Source organism: Dermacentor variabilis, unplaced genomic scaffold, assembly GCF_050947875.1.
Source record: "Dermacentor variabilis isolate Ectoservices unplaced genomic scaffold, ASM5094787v1 scaffold_12, whole genome shotgun sequence".
Classification (NCBI taxonomy): Eukaryota; Metazoa; Arthropoda; class Arachnida; order Ixodida; family Ixodidae; genus Dermacentor; species Dermacentor variabilis.
The window spans coordinates 56,613,523-56,634,668 of NW_027460280.1; the positions used below are offsets into that span (position 1 = coordinate 56,613,523).

The following is a 21,146-nucleotide window of genomic DNA, read 5'->3' on the forward strand; positions in this document are numbered from 1 at the left end:
GCCCTGTGTTACGGTGGCTAGATATAGCTGTGAATTGCCGAGCCACCTACGGTGTCAGCTTTCTTGTGTGTGTCTCGGCTTGTTGGTACATCCTTTATCAGGCGCACAGCGGCATTTAGTTTTGGTAGGTATACAATAAACCTGCTACTCTTACCGTATGTCTAGAAGATGCATAATGTCAAATTAATATCACACAATTACGTGCAGGGCTAAAGCTTGTTATATATATATATATATATATATATATATATATATATATATATATATATATATATATATATATATATATGAGGCAGTGCAGGGTGAAATGGGTTGGACCTCTTTTGAAATCCGAGCGCAGAGCAAGCATAGTTTTGAAGAAAGAGTCGGTAGCACGGATGAAAAGAAATAGCCGGCTAAAGTGCACAGATATATTAAGCTCAAAAGCGTGGTCACGGAATCGAGGAAGAAGTCAAGAAAGTTGGCCCCCAGGTAGAGAGTAATTTAAACTGTAAATAGACAACCAGCAGTCATCAGAAAGAAAGTTAGAGATACAGACATGGTAAATTAGATGCAAAGGCTGGAAACAAAACAGTCCATCGAGATTTATAAATACGACAGCAAATCAGGAGAGAAAGCGACAACACAAAGGGCAGTGCCTTACTATTGGGTGCATGCTATATAGCTACTTTTCCTACTCAGGAGTAAAAACTATTTTTTTCGGTGGTCGTACGCATACGTTACAGCACCTCAATTTAATGGCGGCGTGTTCACGCTATCTGCCTGCGCACTCTTTGTTCTAAAATGGCGATGTAAAAATGATTTCCAATCATATTCAGTGCATGGTGCCAGTGCCTTCCCCCCAGCACGGGCTATTCTAACATACTTGAGCGTGACCCTAGAGCAAATCTCTGAGCAGAGGCATATAGTGCAAACCGGCTGAACGATGTGAAAATTATGTTTGCCTGTTGGAATTATGTACGCGTTTATTTTAGTGTGCGCAGGCTACAAGTCCAGTCTCATATGTGGAACGTTCGCATGGTATGCGTCTGTCATTGCAGGCTTTCGAATAGTGCGGCAAGGGAAACAAATATTTATTCTGGAGACAGCGTTATTTTTTTTTATGTTATCCTACTTCATTGATAACTCTTTGTTTTACAATATGTAACGTTAATCGAATACTATCGCGATAGCGGGAGCGTCGATCGTTGAAATAAATTACAGGAATAAAACAGTATTACTTTAAATCTGTTTCACAATTGTTCGATGAAAAAAGTTTTTTGCACATATGTGTATTCATGCGGCTTAGAAGAGGCAGTACAGTTGTCCTGTAATGTAGTGGGCTGCACGATTATTCTAATTTGTATTGAATGCCCTCCAATTTCAATTTCCTTCTTTTCTTTTTTTTTTCTTTAACTGTTGTGCCTATATCTTCTTTAACCATGTTTTATACTTAAGTCCTGCGTACTGGCATATATGAATGTATATCCAACTGCTGCGCTCTCGAATGAGAGTAGCAATATTGTTAATAACAAAATGAAGGAGCAAAATAAATATGAAAGTTAATAAAAATAACACGAAAAAACAATATACACGCTTCTGTTTGTACGCAACCAAAAGACAAAAAAAATTCGCCCCATATTCGCGTGCCGACTCGCGAGAGCAGTCATGAATTAAGAATACTCTTGCAGAAGGCAAGCAGTCGAAAAGGAAAGCGGTACAATAGTAAACAGAAATTTCGACCGATGTGGACACAAGCCGCGAGATCCTTGCGAAAAAACCCGCCACAATGGCTCAGTGGATGCATGGCGTTCTGCAGCTGAGCGCGATGTCGCGGTTTCCATTCCCGGCCACGGCAGCCTCACTAAAAAAATTGAAATGGTTGATCGCTGTTACGTACTTCAGGGTAGCGTACCGTACTGCTGCCGAGAAGTAGCGACTCCTGCCTATCGAAGCTCGACCGACATTACTTATTGGGTAGCGTGGCGTTGTCGGCGGGCTGCAGGCATCCGGTAGACCATGGCGACCGAGCAAGGGCGAGACGATTTGCTAGTGCGAAACTTGCACTGTTTATTCAACGGTAGTTGAAAGAAAATAAGAAGAGCATGAAGTATGAAGTATATCACAAGTACATTTCGGAGCCCCTTAAATAGGCTCTCTACAAGTGTGGGCGGGATCTTGCTTCCGTCGATGACACGTGACAGGCACAGAGAGAGGGCCCCTCCTCCTGCATTACCGAGCACGGGAAGGAGAAGTCGATCCTCTTTTCGACGAATCCGGGGAGAAGGTCGGGTGAATGACCTCTTAGGCGCCGAGGGGTACGGCCAAGTAGAAGGTAGGGGGATGACGTATCGCCCGTGGTGCACGACCAAGTAGAGGGTTGGGGGATGACGTATCGCTCTTGGCGTCCGACCAAGTAGAAGGTAGGGGGATGACGTATCGCCCTTGGCGTCCGGCCATACCTAACATCACCCCAAAGCTACACAGTGAGCCAATGAGGGACGCCGTAGTTCAAGGAGAGCTCCGGATTGACTGCATCCCGATGAGGCCGGAATGTGAATACGCTCGTGTATACAGTATATATATACATTTCGGTTAAATAACCCCAGGCGGCGAAAGTTAATCCGGCGCCTCTCATGACCCGCTCTACTGCTTCGTGGCGTATTATACGCCCCACAATTTGATTTGGTCTGCCGAGATAAGGCTCGTGAGAGCGAAGCAGACGCCAATAAAAAGCGGCGACGTCTCCCTTTCCCGCATCAACAAATCTGTTGCGAAGACAACGCTCGTGACTTTATCCCGTTACTTTGGTCATGGCGAGAATGCCTACCCACTAACGAAGAGATAAATCGGTGCTGGTGGGACGCTAACGCCGGATGCGTGGAAGGTATACCTGTTGACTTAGCCGCCGTTTTATTTATGATCGCCATCTGCTTTCGCATTTTTAAAAACGAACAAAACCGCTATTACCTGAATCTGGCTACTTGGCTTAGTTACACAAAGCTTCTGCCCTAGTATGCTTGGTTGCTGTCGAAGAAAAAAAAAACGCAATCGCACGCACGGGATATTATTAAATTATGCTGTGTTTTACGTACGCGCCAACATCAATATCTGGTTATGAGGCACGCCGTATAGTGGGGGACTACGGATTAATTTAGATCACCTGGGGTTCTCGAACGTGCACATATATCTGTAAGTACACGAGCGTTTTTGCATTTCGCCCCCATCGAAATGCGACCCTCGCCGTCAGGATCGAACCCGCGACCTCAGCAGCGCAACGCTCTATAGCCACTGGGCTACCGTGGCTGGTGTGCACATAGCATTTTTTTTAAAAATGCGGCCACTTTATTTTGCTTCTTCTTCTTCCACGTAGCTTCTATGGAATCAAGTCAAGATATATATGCATATATAGTATCATCTGTCCGCGCCGATCATTATTTTTCGTTTAAGTTTGCCGTATCTGAGGGCAAAGTATTTGTGATACTTGTGCACCTGCTTTATAGAACGGCCTAGTGCAGCGAGATAGTAATATAATCAAACAGATAAAGAACCAGTGGAAGCACACGAGAAACCAGATGAAGAAGACGACGCGACTATAGCTGGAACATGAGTATGTCACAGTGATCTGCTTTTACATTTACAACTGAAAAATAATGGCACCCTGCATGGTGAAATGTACCTCTGATACCATCTGATAACATAATTTCCTTCGTGCCAGTGTTGATCATAAATAGATAAAGAACTTGGCCTCTTGCGATGGCAGTTTGCGCATGCGACACGTGGTGTTGCCGGCAGGTAATGTTTTGTCGCACAGGTGTCATTCTTTCAGTTGTAAGTTCCGGCTAGTCCCGTCGTCTCCTTCATCTGGTCTCTCGTGTGTTTTTGGGCTGGTTATTTTATCCGTTTTACAATGTATACCGACTAGCCCAGTTGACCGTTTTGCTACTTCAAATAATATAATGTGTCGAAATGTGAAATCATTGGTATCCCGGAGTGCAGTGAAAAAATTAAATGCTGCGTAAGTGCCGCAATTGAAACAGCGTGGTATGCAAATACCTCGACGCCCACACAAACTCCAATTTATCCTGGCAGACTCACGTCAGTTGCATGGCTGATAGCAGCAGTCGCATGCGTAGATGACGGGGAAGAAATTTTTATCAGAAGCTTTCTTCAGTAAAAAGCTGTTTGCACTCTGAAAAAAAAAAAAAAGAAATCTTCACACCGTCAGGAACGCCAGGCGCGCTGAATACACGCATGCATGCCGTTTGTATGCTGTGTGCGCACGCAAGCTAGATGACGAAAGTTGTTGGGGAGGACAAGAAAAGTCCCAGAGGGGTGCAGATTTTTCTTGGAGTGTGGTAAGTAAATGTAAACGGCGGCACTTAGCTGTGAGCGATTTAGGTCCAACTTTCTCGTAATGTAACGTTCTGCTTGCAGTGACCTTTCTACTCCTGCGTGAGCGAAGCGTGAAATGTCCACTCAATCGCACAGTGCCTGTTTTGAACTTTCTGCGCGTATTCGGCTCGCTTCAGGCCCAACAATTTTGCGTTGCTGTTGCGTCACTTACCTGATGCCACATTTTCTGCTGACCTTGCGCTGGTGTATACGAAATCCAGAATTACTCAACAACGAAAGTAGAGAATTCGTGCGCGCTCTGGTTTGGTTGTTTTCCCTCCGTTTATGGCTAACCAACCATCCAACCGAGCGTCTTATGCACATCTGCTTTTTTTTTTCTATTTTAGAGCGCAGCTCTTTGGCGTCCGTTCCTGGGTTTCGCGTCGTCGTCGGCGTTGTCGGCCTCGTAACCAGCTCCGCCCCCCTTTCATCCCCCCAGCGCTAGCAGCGACCGACTGATACCGCTGGATGCCGCTGACGCCGCTAGAGAGTCAAGATAACGTGACTGCATAGAACACCGTCGCCGCCATGCAGAAAGAGGAGGAAAGGGTCCCCCCCCCCCCCCTGTTCTTGTGTGGCGGATAGGGTGCTCTTCAGTTGCCGACGCGCCGGTTATTTCACGTAGGCCCCGGCACGTCGACGAATACGTGACCACCTTCCCACGGCTAGACCTGGTTCTTAGCGCTGCGGAAGCGAGGGTATCATATTGTTTGTGTCGGCATCGGCGGCGTTGTCCCTGAAACCAACTCCGCAGCTGGGGTTGACTCACTATCGGCGTCAGCGGCATCAGTCAGTCGCTGCTATCTCTTCCCTCCTCCCTTTATCGTGTTGTCCGCTTGCTGCGCGCGCTTCTGCCCCCATCGTTTGCCGCTGGGTGTACACGCCGCCCCCCTCCCCCCTCTTCCTGCGAGTCTCCGGTTGTCAAAGCGCCGGCTCGAACTTAATTCCTTTCTTCGCTCCTCCTCCAATGCAACCCCTGTGCGGTGGCAATCAGAGAGCCAGATCGGTGGCGGCGGATCTGTATATGTGCACCGCCCGAGCCGAAATTGCCGCTGCCGTTCGCCCTGTGCGGTGGCAATCAGAGAGCCAGATCGGTGGCGGCGGATCTGTATATGTGCACCGCCCGAGCCGAAATTGCCGCTGCCGTTCGCCACTGCGAAATTATCTGCCAGTTCTTTCTGAGCCATGAGCGAGACGACCGATGGAAGTCCTCCGTCTGCTGCTGCTGCTGCTGCTGCTAAACGAGCTGCCAGAGCAGAGGCCCAGCGCCGTCGCCGTCAGAATCCAGAGGTGCGTGCCGCCGAAGCAGAAGCTTACCTAGTGGAGTCTTTGTTAAAGGAATACGTGTGAAAAATAAAAAAAAAATTCTGTGATAGCGCATACATGTGTTGCTCGATTTCTTTGCCTCAATCTATCAAAAAGGTGAAACAGCTTATTTGCTGCGCTCAAATTTCGCATTAGGAAGTAACGTAATCGTCGGTAATTTTTTTGATCTACGAAATGCTGCAAAACAATATTGTTGAGTTCATTTAAATAAACTGTGTTACTCTAATTGGCAGTGCGGTTAGCAAGTTCGCCAGGTTGTCACACCCACGTGTCTTTTTTTTCCTTTTTGTTTAGAGGGAAGCGAACAAATATTTATCGCGGTAATAGTATAGGGAACGTAACTTTCTAACATAGACTTCACTTTGCACGGTTATACGCACGAAAGTCAAGCGAAAGCTCTATTTTAAAGGCCATATCAGTAGAGTAAGTTATATTTTCAATTTCTGAAGCTAGTAATGGCCAGAAACTTCCGTAACGCCGCACCCATAACAGTGAGAAGAAATTAATTACCGCGGGCAACTCAGTGGTATGATGTGCTGCGGTCACACAGTGCCCATGTCGTGCTCGTAATTCCTACTGCTTCAAAGCAACGGACACTGTATGGGATGAAGACAGCGTTGCGTCACTGATGACGTCACCCATGCAGCTTTGCTCTCCAATTTACGTAGGAAGAAACGCCTGCAGCTAAGGCTGCACGATCGCGTAACCACAAGATGGGCCAAGGTCACGTGCACAGTACCACAGAATATCTCTACTAAGTGGTACGCATTTGTACGCCCAACGTGCTCTCATATCGCGCTTTGATCGCGTTACACAGGGGTTTTTCATACTGTGTTTATCGAGTTCAATGTGATTACTGATTGACAAATTCATCGGGGTAAATGCTTTAACCGGGAATCGCATGGGATAAATTTCATCCAGGCTTTTGCCTATCTTTACACCCAGGTCATTGCGCATCGTCAAATAGGAGTCGCGACATCACGCCGAAATTACGCGGGGAAGGCGTTCCATGTGGTTGCCGCTTGATGAAAAACTTTAGGAGGTTGCACTTGACCGAACAACGCTGTTGGAAAACGTCGTTAATTGCTACAATAATTTATTCGTTGAGTCTGCGTCGTCATTCATGGCTGGGCGATTTCACGCACTCTGATGTGTGCACTGCCATAAAGACCCCTTGCACTCCTACATGCATGGCGCTATAACAGTTCCATTTGTCAGCTCGGGGTAGCGGACGTCACCTGGCTAGGTTCTACAAAGGCAATGAGGCAACATTGCGAAGGACAAGAGATACGCCCATGCTGGCGCTTGTCCCAGTGTTAAGCGCCCAGTTGTGCCCCAGCCAAAACTGGGACTGATAAGGCTTCCCAAGCTTCTAATCGTGCTTCTATCTAGCCTGTCCCCCTCCCCCTCCCAGGAAAAAAAAAAAGTCTATTGCAAGAGTAGACATTTGTAGTTCAGCGCTTGTGTTTATCAATTTGTGATCATGCATGTTTTAGTGTGCTGCACAACTACAGTGGTCAACTAACTAGACCACCAACATCTCGTTATCGTGCTTCCGCGTTTGAGCGCTACCGTAGTCACCCAGATCATTTGCAATCGGACATTTTCGGATATCGGGCACGCTTCTCTCGCGATAAGCGATCGGAGGTGTCATCGCGAATTGCATCCCACCCATTTCGCTGCCACCGCTCGCTAGGCTATGCGTTTCGACTTAGCTGTCATTGTGGGACGCTTCCCCGGCGAGACGTCCTGTATAGCCTGTGCCGGTCGAGTGCGCGAACGGCGAAGCCTGTCTGCCGTTAGCGCGGCTTCGCGATGGGAGAAAGAGAACGCAAAAGGAGGCAAGCGGCCACTTTCAGTGCATGCCGACACGCCCTGCGCCGGCGTATGCAAAGCGCCGTCCGTTAACCTCAAATTAGGCGACTGCAACCGGAACGCCCGGCCGGACGGGGCTCCCGCCGTCTCCCTCTCGCCACGGCATCGCGCGCGTGTTTGCTCGCGGCGCGCGCTTTCACTCGACGGCTCCTCTCGGCGGGCCTGTTTGGCACTGCGCACCTAGGTCTCGCCGTTGTTCCTCCGGTTCGCGTTTCGGTGTCGGCACAAGGGGACGGCCTCTTCCACTCCGTGCCGGCCGGCTCGGCTGCGGTAAAGCAGCCGGGCTTGTCGGGAGGCCCTCGCTGTCACGCCGAGAAGAAAGCGCGCGCTTTCTCTTTGTTGGGGATAGGGGGGGGGGGGGGCGCTATCGCGAACGGTGAGCACTGCGCTCGGCGCTATCGCTAGATCGAGGTAGACGCGGACCGTTAAAGGCCGGATGGCTGAGCGGCAGTGTAGTGCCGTTGTATGTGGCACGCTCGCTGGCTGCCGCGGAGCTATCAACTGGACGCATCGACGTGCACGAGCGACGAAGGCGGCTCCAGGTAGAGTGTTGTGATGTAAAGCAGGGTTCCAGGGAGCTTCTGTGCCTCGAGGAGGCTTTCCGAGGGTCGACGTTCCTTCCTTTTGCAACAGCGCTCACGCGATAGTTGAAGACGCGAAACAACTCACTATGGTGAGCAAACGATCTGTACAGGGGTCATACAATACACTTTCACGAACCTACAAAGTTACCTGGCATCAGATAAAGAAAATCCTCTCACAAGTTTTATGCGAAGCATATTACTAGAGCTCAACCCAGCTCCTCAGGCGCGGCGGTGTCGCCTTCAATACCACGTGACACCGTGACGTCACGACAGAGGAGAAACGGGGCTCCAACTCGCGCCGTCGCTCGCGGCGTTGCGGCGGTATATAAGCAGCTGCGCTTGCCTCTGCTTGACACTCACGAGGTGAGATGCCTCCTGGAGACAGAGCTGCTCGTTGGAATGAGAAGCGAAGGCTGCGGCCTGCTACAGAGACTGTTTCTAGGTGGCTTTGCTACGGCGCAGCGACTACGCGCCCCGCATCGGACGCGGTGAGCGTCGAGCAACGCAGCGTTCGGCGCGACAGCGAAATGTGCGCCTGAGCAAGCGCCGCACGCCTGAGCCGACGCCGACGACACCGGCTTTTCTGCGACACGAGCTCCTTAACGCTGTCGCGTTAAAATAAAGGCTAGTATGCTTCGCATCCTGGGCTTAACCTTAGCTAAGCCACAGCCATTTTTTTTTCTTTCTTTTTCGAAGCTTTTTGTAGCAACGAAGACAAAGGTTGCTGTTGGAGTTCCGCTTCTCTCTTAGCTTTTTCTACAGCGCCTTCGAAGTCGCGAGCTTCCGTTGCGCAGGGTGACATTCCACTGGACTGCATTTTCTTTGTTTTCTTTTTTCTCACCTTGCCATTGTTTGCTCCGCATTCGACACATCGAAACGCCGGATTCCCTTGTTACTGGAACTGTACAACCCACACATGACGCCATCAAGTGTGTCAGCATGTTGCCAAACGTTACGGAACTTGATATCTACACTGACTCAATCGGTGCGTTGCAGGCACAAAAGATAGTTACAAAGACATGCCAAATCTGCCAACAAGTACGTAGGCTAAGCAAGTCGTCCCGCTTGACCGTTCCAGTGCACTGCATTCAGGGACACGGTGAGAGTATACGTTCAACAACCTGGCCGACCGAATTGCTCACTCACCATCTTTACCTGCACAACCCGCCAGCCGCGTTTTCTTCTAACCCTCGAGCTCTCCTGCACGGCCAGAAGTGCGTTCTCCGAAGTGGCGTGCGTGCACTTATACCCCCGTGTGTCTGCTCCCTTCCCCGCTTCGGAGTTTGTCTTCGGAGGCTTTCTGACAAGCTAGTCCTAAGTCCTTGTTTACGACATCTCTCATGGCTTTGACGTCGCCTTGCGACGTAATAATATCGGTTATAAGTTAGAGAATACTGCTAACGGAACGAAAATTCAAACGTTCAGCTGGCATCGCAACGACGCATCTTTTTTTCCTCCCCCATTGGCGTCTGTATTCATTCCTCCACAGGCCGAGAGCTTTCGTTTAATAAATTCTCGCGTAACTTAGCTGAGCGCGCGCTGTGCAAAAAAATTTGCGCAGGACACGTGTTTGGAACAGGCTGCGGCAATGCGGCGGCACGACAATGGCGGCACATATTTGAACGGACACACACATGGAAGGCGTGTCATGCATGCGCTACTCGCACCCTTTCTCCGAAATCGGCTACAGGAGGAACACCGCGCGAGGGACCCCGTTTCCGACTCGAAACACTCGGGACTTCCGGCCCTATATAATCCACCGCCGCCGGTCACGATCAGCTCATTCCGACGCCGATCTAATGGCATTCGGACCAGGCTTGGTCGCCTATCTGGCAGAGACAGAGGAACGCGCCTCGGCCCTTTGTTCTCAAGCGGACCCGCCCAGACGGTATACAAGTGCTAGTCCAGCAGCTGCTTCCCTGTGTCTCACGTCGTGTGTGACTGGATTACATGGAAGTATTGCTTGTGCGCAGCAATAATAATCTACTCACGCAGCAGCTTCGTGAGCAAATCATCTGAGATATATCCTGTCGGTAAAAGTTTACTTTCGTTTTTCCGTCTTGTGGAAAAGGTTAAGGCTGAAAACTTCGCCAATAAAAATATCCTGGCGCCATTAAGAGCCAATTATGTGTGCTTGCACGAGCTCGATGATTAAGAAAAAAAAAAAAAGGAAACACGTCATAGCTTTTACCAACACGCCTGGGAAGCGCTGTCGGTTTGCATCGTTCATGACAGCTGTGTGTAATGTCGAAAGCAACGTTTTAATTCGCTCATCTCTCTTCGCTTATGCACAACAATGCACGAACCTTGCGTTACACGTTTTCAACTAAGCCGAACTGCACGTGTCTCCTGGTAGTCATCACATCAGAGTCACAAATGCGAGGCCATCTCGTGACGAAGACGCTTGTTCATTTTTTTTTTCCCTGAAATACCGCGTACAGTTGATGGACCAGCGGTTCCGTAAGCCACCGAAGGCGGAAATGCTCGAGAAGCCGCTTGCTTCCCTAGAAGATTCGCTTGAACTCTTCATTCGGGTTTAGTTTCTCAAATCTATCGGCCGCAGTTTCCTTGGACTTACGATATAAGCGTCCCTGGAGCCGGACCGCGTCTTGGTAGCCTGCACCTCGAATCGGCAAGAGGTGAAGGTTCAACGTGGTAAGCCTCTACGGAGTGTCGCTCACAGGTGAGTCGCCCCGTATGCGTACACACTAGTACCGACATTGCATATCCTTTCGTGTTAGCGTCCAAAGGGAGCTCTTGCGAGACTTCCATAGCGTGCATGCAGTGACAAAGGCCGAGACGCGCTCGCCTCGGTTGCAGTTGAAAAGAACCAGGAACGGAACGTAGGTCGAGTCGCACTTCCGTGGCGATTTTCGCCCGCCGGATCAGCCGCGCGGAACGTTCGACAACATGCGCCTGCGCATGTGTGGAAGTACTTGCGTGTGTGTGCGCGCGGGAGGGGGGCTTTAGCTGCGGACGCCGTCGGCGATATTCAGCGCGGTCGCTGCCTTTCGGAGGGCGCGCGAAGGTAAAAAGAAAAAAAAGAAGGGGGGGGGGGATGATCCCTTCTCTCGAAACGCGGTCGTCGCGGCGACGCGAAGCGCACGCGGTCTCGTCGACGCACGCTCGGCCGCTGTCGCCCGCTCCAGATGTCGCCGAGAGGAGGGTGCCCGACCCGGCGCTAAAGGCAGGCGACCGCGACGCCGCCATCTCGTCGGGTTTCAGGGCCCTCAGTGGGCTGGCCGAGTGCGACGTTACAGAACGAAGTAAAAAAAAAAAAAAAAATTGAAAGGAATGTGGCAACTTTCACGAAGGTGCCATACACGATTCAGTTTCCGGAGGCGCTCCAGCAGTCGCTTGGCTTCACAGAGAACGACTCCGCAGACGAAGGCCGCACGCAGACGCGACGCCTTTGAGGAGGAACGACGTGAGAGTCGTGTTTCGCTAATAAGCAAGAAGGAAGGGGGTCGGCGTGAACTGTCCCGAGTTGAGAGGTCTCTTAATTCATCCCGAGCTTGTATACGGCGCGAAATTCGACCAACGCGCACCTCGTCGTGTCTCTTCATATTGTGGGTTCAGCAGTTTGGCCCGTACGTCTCGTATGTTGTCCAATTTGTCCAACATGCAAAAAAAAAAAAAAAATGTCTCAGCCGTGCTGAAACGTTTTGCATGTTTGCCCTTTGCCCATACCTTTCTGATATCGCCTTTGGCGTTACGTTCCGGTTGCATATTCTGCATGCGCTTTCTAATCCTGGAAACATTACTGGCCAATCTTGATTATCCAGGCGGCACCGATCTTTATCTCGTAGTGCCTGAGAGATACAACGTAGCTAGAATGCTTGATCTGCTAGTCGATAACTTTCTCATTTCCCTTTGAGAAACATCATGTAAGCTCAATTAGGCGGCCCGGAATACAATAGTTAAATACATCACCGCTGTTGAACGCATTATGAGTGATCGAGCGCTTTCTTGAATATGCGGGTAGATCAAGGGAATCGGGAAGGAAATGGCTGATGGAACCTTGATAATCGGCTACAATCGCAAACAGAAGAGTGAACTACGACGATTCCACTCAATCAACACCTTCCAAGCGGTAATCTTCGCCTAATCAACCGTAAAGCGTAATCGTAATCAACTGAGAGCAATTAAAATCTTCAAACGGCCACGTAAATGATTCGCTCAAAGACCAATTGAAAAACGTCTAGTTTGTGTAACCATATATACCCGAACCAAGTAGCTCTGTTTCGCGAAAACACGGCACACACAAAGGATACATATACGGGGTGATCAATAATAAATTTTACAAGAAATAAGAATCACCTGTGGCAGATGGCATAATTCTTGTCCTTGAGCTGAATTATTCGAACAGGCGGACAGTACTAGCACGAGAAATCTAAACATACATGCAACTAATGTAAAGAAAAGTTACTGACTTCCTAAATACTTTAGGGCACATATTGAAACTTCACGAATTGCAGCCGGTGAGCTTGCAAGACATACCCACTTGAAATGAATTTCCAGGACGAGACCAGTTTCGATATATATATTTCCCAAAGTGTTATACGCAATACATGGGCGTTCCAGTTACTTTCGTTCTTCATTGCATAAAAGAGCGTTTTCTTTTAAAAGAGTAAGTGAAACAGCAGGGGCATTTTTTACGGCAAGCTTGATGGCGCATATCTCCAAAATGGCGTCATTCTGGAAAATCATTTGAAGTGGATACTCCTTGCAAACTCCGAGGCTATACAATTCGTCATTTCCAATATGAGCCATAAAGTTGTTAAATGAGAAGTTAATTAGTGAATTCGTGTTAGTTAATCGAAAATGTGTTTCCATTTCTCGAGCAAGTAATGGCTGCCTCTCTGAATAATCGAGCTTAACGACTAGAATTATGTTACACGCAACAGGCGATTTTTTAGAAATTCCGTAAAACTTGAAAATGATCAGCCCGTGTAATATTTACGACGTCACTCGATTGTTTCAAAAGACTGACGTACGGACAGGATGGAGCGTCGACTCGCCTGATGAGGGGTCAGTCCAACTTTTGCTATGCCGATTCAAGCCTCCTAGAGCGACACCTTGGTGGCTGGCGTTAGAATCTTTCTACACTAATCCCGGCGACTCTCGGAATTTGCAACGCTGGCAATACTGCAAGCTACATTATACCCGCCACGGTGGCACTTGTTGTGCTGCTGAGCCATAGGTCGCGGGTTCGAACTCTGCCGCGGCGGCCACATTTCGACGAGGGCGGAATGCAAAAGCACGAGTTTTAAAGAACCGGCCAGATGGTTAAAATCAGTGCACCGTTCGTTCTCGCGCACCAGTTGGTGGTTTCTCACTGCGCTGTTCTTACAGGGTGCCCCAGCTATACTTTAGCCAGAGTTTAAAAATATGCGAATGCCACGTAACTGGACAGCACCAAGGTGATGCTGTTTGCCGCAGCTTGGAGATACTCAAATTATTATTTTTTCATTCCGCCTAATTAGATAATTAGTCGTGATAATTAATTAATCAACTCAAATGTTATAATCAGATGAAAAGTGTCAGTGATAAAGTTGTTGAGCGACATGAAAAACTCCCGATGCAGCTTTCTGTTGCTCAATCGTCTATTCGCGGGCTTCTTTCACGCTCGGAAAAGTATTTTTATGCAACCCGTATTGAGCAACAAAAAGCTGCATCTGGAGTTTTTCATGTCGCTCAACAATTTTCTCACTGACACTTTTTAATCTAATTATAACATTTGAGTTGATTAATTAATTACTACGCCTAATTATCTAATTAGGTGGATTGAAAAAATAATTTGAGTATCTCCAAGCTGCGACAAACATCATCACCTTGGTACTGTCCAGCTACGTGGCATTCGCATATTTTTAAACTCTGGCTAAAGTATAGCTGGGGCGCCGGGACATAGTCTGGCCGTCGCCAAAGGCATGGGCGCTCCTGTCTATCTTCCTCCGTGACCCGAAGTGTACGCGCGATTCACAAATGCAGACGTTCCGATGACGACAGCTCAAAGAAGCTGTTGGCGAAGAGCCGTGCTCAACCTTTCGCGCTCGCGACGATATACATGCCACTCAGTGCTCAGGTGGGAAGCATGCGGACGGGTCCATAGAGTTCGAGGGGGGGCGCCTCTTCTTTATCGAGCCAAATCAGCGAAACTGATCTACACGCCTCGAGATGGGCGGCTTCGGGCCCGCCAGTTTGTGTGTATTTCTCTATGCTTCAGCCACCAGTCGAAATTCTCGAAACCTCTACAGCAACGGCAGCTATAGCATCCGCGAGAGAGAGGGCAGCATTTCGCCATCGGCGTACCGAAATGCGGCCGCCGCGCTTTATCCAGGAATAGCAGCGGCCACAGACTAGCGATCAGTTTTGTGGCGCAACGGCCGACGGCGCGCTCTTTGGGACCACTGTTGCGCATCAGACGTCAAATTGGCCCTGCAGAGTCCGGAGCATGATCGCATATTGTGTGTGGGCGGCGCAAAACTCGCTTCCTATAGGGAGCAATCTGGCATGGACCTGTCACTCACAAGCTTGCGCTTCCGCGCCACTAAACTGCATAGACTTACTTTCTTGCGTTCAACCGCGCAAACACATGCACGCTTCGACGGGTTCACTTCCATCTTTATACTGTCAATCGCAGCGCAACAGCGTTTCCCCTACGCGGATGAGAAGCGATCGGCATTGAGGATGCAATCTCTTCTATCACTCCGCGCTAATTGTGTATACTATGGTATATTGGTGTATCCTGGATATTCGACGTTTCGATTTGCGCCCAACGCTGTGTTGCACAGGTTATACTTGAGTGGCGCCGCCGACGTACTGGCGGAGCGGCGATGTCTTTAGAGATCTGGGACAACGAGGAAGGCCTGTTGCGGAGTATGTGCTGAAGAATGCGCGCCCGCCCCAGGTGGTGAGAGTATTCGCCAATGCCGTGGCGACACCCTCGACTAAGGGTTCTTCCACACAGCGAACTCCACCAGACGCTCGTTGCTCTCGACTCCTTTTATTCGACACCATCGGGTAATATGTTCGGTTACCTTGAGGATGCAATTAATACGCGAAAAGAAGGAGAAGTGAAGAGGCCGTCCATATCACCATAGAGAAATCCAGAAATATAGCGGTCGGCTGTTGGCAAAGTTTTTTGCCTAGAAATATTATATTCTTTTCTTGGTCGTCTAAATAATTAACGTTTGTCGTTCCTGCAATATCTCTCGCTGATTGTCCGAGAGGTACTAACCGTACGTAAGACTACTATAGTTGAAAACTTTTCAACGTCTATATATGCTCGATGTGCAGGGTTGCCTAGAATCGTATAGCTGCTGTCTGTGATGCCACTATTGTAGATGAGCACACCCGGCTGTCGTTTCTCCCTGACACACAGGTGTTCCTTCCGGTGGCAAGCAATATATGCGACGAAGAGCACAAAAGACCTTCCGTTAATTACCAAGGAGTACATAGGTACAAGGGCAGCTGATTCGGTCTGTAGTTGGCCGTGCATTGTCTGCCTAGGCGCAGACGCTTCCACCTTTCCGTCCCACTCGAGCCGTGCCCATAGGGGACAGTCGGCCGACTACGACTATCGCCACGTGGCGGCCTTCTCTCATGTAGTACATTGCTGCAATCGACGCGAGCCATTCGGCTTAATTCGGGGTGAGCTTGCAGGCTTCGATCTCGCCAAATGCCTGGTAGGTCCGTTCAAGCAATTGGGCAGGCTGAATTTCGCTCCCGTTCGCCGTAGCACAAGGTAGCATAGAGCTGTATACTTGGTCATCTTAGTTTGGAACTTTGTGCATGGGAACACAACCCGCGCGCTGGCACAGAAATGGCATCCCCCCCCCCCCCCCCCCCAGTGTGCTGGCTGCGTCCAGTTCTGCCGCAGTGACATCAATGGAAGCTGCTGTTCGGGTGTTGTCACATCTCAAATACCAACCAGCGCGTGCATCTTCTCGCTCGTTCGTATATCTTGTGCGCTGTTCTCAGTAAGAAAGAGAACCGCGTGTCACTTGTGCTATCGCTAGGGCAGCGCGTTCTTATTTCTTCAAGCGGCCAGCTGCTCCAGAAGCTCTCTTGCTGACAGATTTGACAGCCGGGGATTACCACACCCCGCTCGGCCCCACGGCGTACACATGTACACAATCATCAGGCTGGTAAACGGCGTGCGAGGCGCGGCAACGGTCTGCTAGTCCCGCTATGCTGACGACCGCTGTGCGGCACGCTCGCCGCTCCACGGGGCGCCGGGAATAACGCCGAGAAACAATTTCGCGGGCGCCAGACGAGAAGCGAGGAGGCGTGCGCACCTCGTAATGACGCGCGGAGACCGACACATCCTGCCGCGTGCAATATAGGCGCGCGGCGGGCCGCTATTTGCTGCCGATCGCGGCCCGCCCGGCGCGAATAGCGCCAATACAGGTTCTCTCGGACGCGATGCTTCGGCGTCACAGTCTGTACACCTCGGTCGTCAAGCTCAGCCGTCCTGTAATCGTTCTTATAGTTCGAGGTGCCAGCCCGCTCATTGCAGGCGCGCGGCTGTATTATTTGAACTTGCCTTCCGAATGCGTTCACGCCGCGCGCACGTACAATTGCGAAACGTGGTCTGGAACGCACGATAAATTTGCTGTGACGGATGAGACTGACTCTTTCTTCCTTTCTTTTTCTCTTTGCCTGTGGTCTCAGACGTACACCTCTACGATATCCCATGCTTGCAGACTCAGTTAAGGGGTGACCTCCAAACGCTTTCTTATGGGCAACACTTTTGAAAGCTATACATATATTCATAGACTGCCCATAGAAGAAACCACCGCAGGGTCTCTTTTTTATGGAAGCAAGATTGGAATTCTATATCGTATTATCTGTGCCCACACTTAAAAGGGCACTCTTACGTTATTTCGTCTTTTTTTTTTGTCTTCGCAAGACTGCTTACCTCTGGTATATATGTATATATATATCCCAACACTGTCCACATTACTATACTATACACCAATAGACTGCAGCATTCAAAATACTCATTTACACGGAAATATTTCAGCGTATATCAGTGCAAGTGCGCGTTCATTGCCGCAGTACGTAATTTCCTGATGTCCGCAACCTGCCACATACGCTGCCGTGTTGCCACAGGTGAGAACAGACACGCGCTTCCTTTATCACATCATAGGATAGCTAGTTAATGATATACGGCGTCCTTTTCACATATGCACTCGAAAGGAGTCGCGAGGCATTTTGCAAGTAAATAAGTCTGATAACAAAGGAAGCGCTTGAGCTCATTTGCAGGGGTAATACTTTGTCCCATATTTAACACCAGTTGCAAGCATCTTCGTACTCTCTTTCTGTAGACGGGGATAGAGTCTGTTTGTGCGGCCCAGCTATCATTGTTCAATGGAAGATACTGGGAGCTCGCCGCCAACCACTTCCGGCCCAGTGCACGGAGAAATCTTGCACCCCTGACGTCAGGGGTGGTCAAGCGCTTCGTCTATTTCTATCCCAAACTGCTTATGTTCACTTTGCTTGTGTTCAAGCGGAGGGAACGCATTCCATAAGGGCAGGGGCGGATCCAGAGCAGCCGCAAGAAGGTGAGGGAGGGCTCATCAAAACATGCAGTGAACCTTGGGGTGGGAGGTAAAGCGAGAACGCCCCCCCCCCCCCCCCCATCGTTGCACAAACTTGCTTCAAGCTCCACAGGTGCTGATAATTGTCGCGATCACACTCCGGACTGTACTACTCGAACACTCAAGACGACTTTAAATTGGAACTGGGCGGCGCGATGCACATGATTGGCGAGATCACGGTATTTCACGCATCGGCATTGCATAAGAGGCGGTGTACGGACGTCATCACCGACTGATGGTCACCGCACATATGTAGAACGGACAGCAGAGCACCGGTGCCAGCGGGTATCCAGTGGCAAGCACTTCGCTGCGACAGCACGAAAGCACAACACAAGGCACGGCTTCACCGAAGAATTCCATGTTGCCGCTGCGTGCTCTTCTTGGCTGTTGACACATGGCCAGAATCAGGTCGTCAAAGAGAGGTGCACCATAGGTGTCGTTCGGAGCTGAGAGAGCGCGGTCATCACTTTGGCAAGTCACGACGGTTTGTTCATATTCAGCGAAAAACAATAAAGCAAAGCACTACCCACGTTGCGCGCCCAATGTCCCAGTAATCACAGATGCCACTGACGACCGCTGTATGACAAATTCGAGGACGATTTATCAGCCGTAATGCCAAGCATCGTTTTTACAAGTGCATTACGATATAGCGTACGTGTAACTCGTGCTGTAGTCTCGTACGAGTCGGTTGTTTCGGTTAATAGTGGAAGTCTATGTATATTTTTCAAGGAAATTGAGGTTGAATTGAAAAAGTGCGCGCAAACAGCCAGTCAGCCGCGAACGCTGAGAAAATGCATTGAGTATGACCCTGGTTAAGAACACGTCATCTGGTCAGCGCTAAACACCGAGCTGGCCTATCTCTCAACAGCAATGTACACCACACAATAAATAAGTATACTGGTTTTAAATAGTCTATTTGAGAAGTTTCCGTAACCGTGCACGTTCCACCCACCCATGCGCACGATTGACTATAGTGCAGTTAAAACGCAAAGCAACATATATGAAGATGCAGACAACTTGTGATTCATGGAGACGATTGCCACTGATCCCTGCGACACTTAGCGCAATTAATCATGAGGCTGCTACAAGGATTTCACAGTGTACTCCTGCCCTGTAAGACTAATTTAACCACGGCGCTTACGAAATTCGGAGATGAGCTGGGGACCTATCACTTTCGCTGATACTATCACTTTAGCGTGACGTATACTACAAGGCGCGTTGTACGATTCGAGCGGATTTGCTCAGCCAGCCAATCACCGTGTACTGAAAGTGTATCTCCGAAAGTGACCGTCGCCGAGAATACGTCCCCAAGTCTCTTTTCTTTTTCTGAGGCTGCATTGTTACGGGGAGATCGTGAAGGACAATAGACTTTGCTGACAAGTACGGCCTGCGTCACAGGACCGTTGAAGCTGTTTCGAAGCGCATCTGAGCACGCCCAGCGAGCTGTCTCCGGCCTGCGTTACCTTCCGGCGGGCCTCGTATGCGCGGGTTCCGACGCGCATGCCACGCCGGAACGGCCTTGGCCATGGCCGGCCAAGGTAGTTCGCTGGCCCGCCTCCTCCCTCGCATTCTGCCCCACCACTCTCCCTATCGCTGCACCTGCGCCGGTGCTGGCCATTGAAAAAGCAGAGATGGCGAGCCTTTTTGCGCCTGCGATACATCCGGCGGTAGAGCAAGAGTGGAGGTTTAACCATCGAGATCCAAGGAATGACTCACATGGAACCTAGGTTCCTGCTCGACCACTGGAAGCCAATGCTATTGCTTCGCTGCTGGGTCACCGAACGACAGAATGCCAGGAGGAACTAGCGTCGGGACAGGTAAAAAGGGGCGCGCTCCAAGATGCGATTCTGCGCGGATGCCTGCGGCGGCCACTCCCAACGTCTTGGGCAAATAAATAGTCGGCAGAGCCGCCCCAAGGCTGGTGGCGGCGGCCGCAGAATGCAGCCGAGCAGCACGGCTTCACGAACGCAGAACACGGAGCACCGTTGCTCCGCCAGCATGCCGTTGCACTCGGCAGTCGACGACTCGCATCGTCCCGACATCGGCGCGCCAGGAAGCGCGCACACCCGACGTGCAGTGCACGGCATCGGCGCAGTGAGCGCGCCCTGGGCTAAAAATACGGCACCCGGATGTTTCGCTTTGAGCGCACCGGCGGGCCCGATTCCGGGAGTCTTTTTTCAGAATTCGGCACTGTCGGAGGTGAGCGCTTCCTGCAGCAGAGCGCGAACCGCGGTTCCCGAGAGCGAGTCCGTGACACCGGATCGGGCCGGCCAGCGGGCCTCGGTCGGGGTCACGGAGCCGCGCGGGCAGGGGGCACACTCACCGAGAGCGCAGCCATGGGGCGTCCGTCAGCACGCCAGCATCGCGGGCCAAAGACACGCTCGACTGGTGGCGCGCTTTCTTTTTCAGTGGGCTTCCCGAAACGTCACCGCGAAACGAGGCCAGCCAGGGGGCGCTCGGCGGGGTTCACCCCCTCGCGGCCCCCCTTCCCCGGCGCGCGCGTTCAGAGAGGCGACACTGGAAGCCGGCGATCTTTAATTAGCGGTGCTCCAACCCGCGCCTCTTGCGCTGGTGGCCGTTGTAGCTCTTGATGACGTCATGCCACCAGGACGAAAGCTTGACAAAGTTTGCCGTGTCGCGCCCTGGTGGCTGAGACACTTCTCTGCCGTCCGGCGGCCAGCTGCTGAACCAATAGACCTGGTAGGGCGCTGCGCTAGTCGTCGGTTGTTCCTTTCGCTTGGCGAGCTGCGCCTTGGCCGGTGGCACCACGAATGTGAGCCCCGGGCGCTGCGGCTGCTTCTGCTCGCGCTTGGCCAGACGGCGGGCCAGTGGCTGCGCTGGCGGCGCCACGAACGCCAGTCCCGGGTGCGCCGACTGCCGCAGCCACGGCGGCAGGATCACCACCACGCCGTGCCTCTTGGCCACGTCCCGCCGCCGCTGCGCGCGTGGGCCGTTGACGGTGTGGAATTCGCGCCAGTGGCTGGAATTACGCGGGTCCAGCGAATTGTGGTGCTTGAAGAAGCCCCACGCCGCCAAGAACTGGTCCACGGGCGGCCGGGTCCTGGGGGTTGGCGAAGTTGCAGCAGTGCGACGCTTTGCGGTCGGCGCTGGTAGTGGTTCCGCCGCGCACGCTTCGGGTCCAGACGGCGGGCTTATCTTGCGCACATGCAGGGGCGTGGTTACACGGGCCGTCGTGAGCTTACGCGTGTAGACAGTCTTGCGTGTTTTATGCGCCGTCACAACCTTATGTACAGTCAGATGCTTATGCGTTGTCACATGCTTGTGCTTTGTAGGGACCGTTTTCGGGCTCGTTTTCCGTGACGTCGACGATGCGATGGTTCGTAACAGAATATCACCGCACTCGTTGACGACGGGGGTGGTT

The 21,146-nt window shown here is 50.9% G+C and overlaps 1 protein-coding gene across 1 annotated transcript in view; it reads right to left on the reverse strand.

Annotated features, from left to right (window-relative positions):
• Nucleotides 1-20,167, reverse strand: part of LOC142566007 (uncharacterized) — a 41,020-nt gene extending 20,853 nt beyond the window's left edge. The window contains exon 1 of the mRNA XM_075676687.1: nucleotides 20,088-20,167. Within this exon, the coding sequence (XP_075532802.1) occupies nucleotides 20,088-20,102 (15 nt within the window). The 5' untranslated portion in view covers nucleotides 20,103-20,167. The remainder of the gene's footprint in view (nucleotides 1-20,087) is intronic.
• Nucleotides 20,168-21,146: the final 979 nt, after the last annotated feature.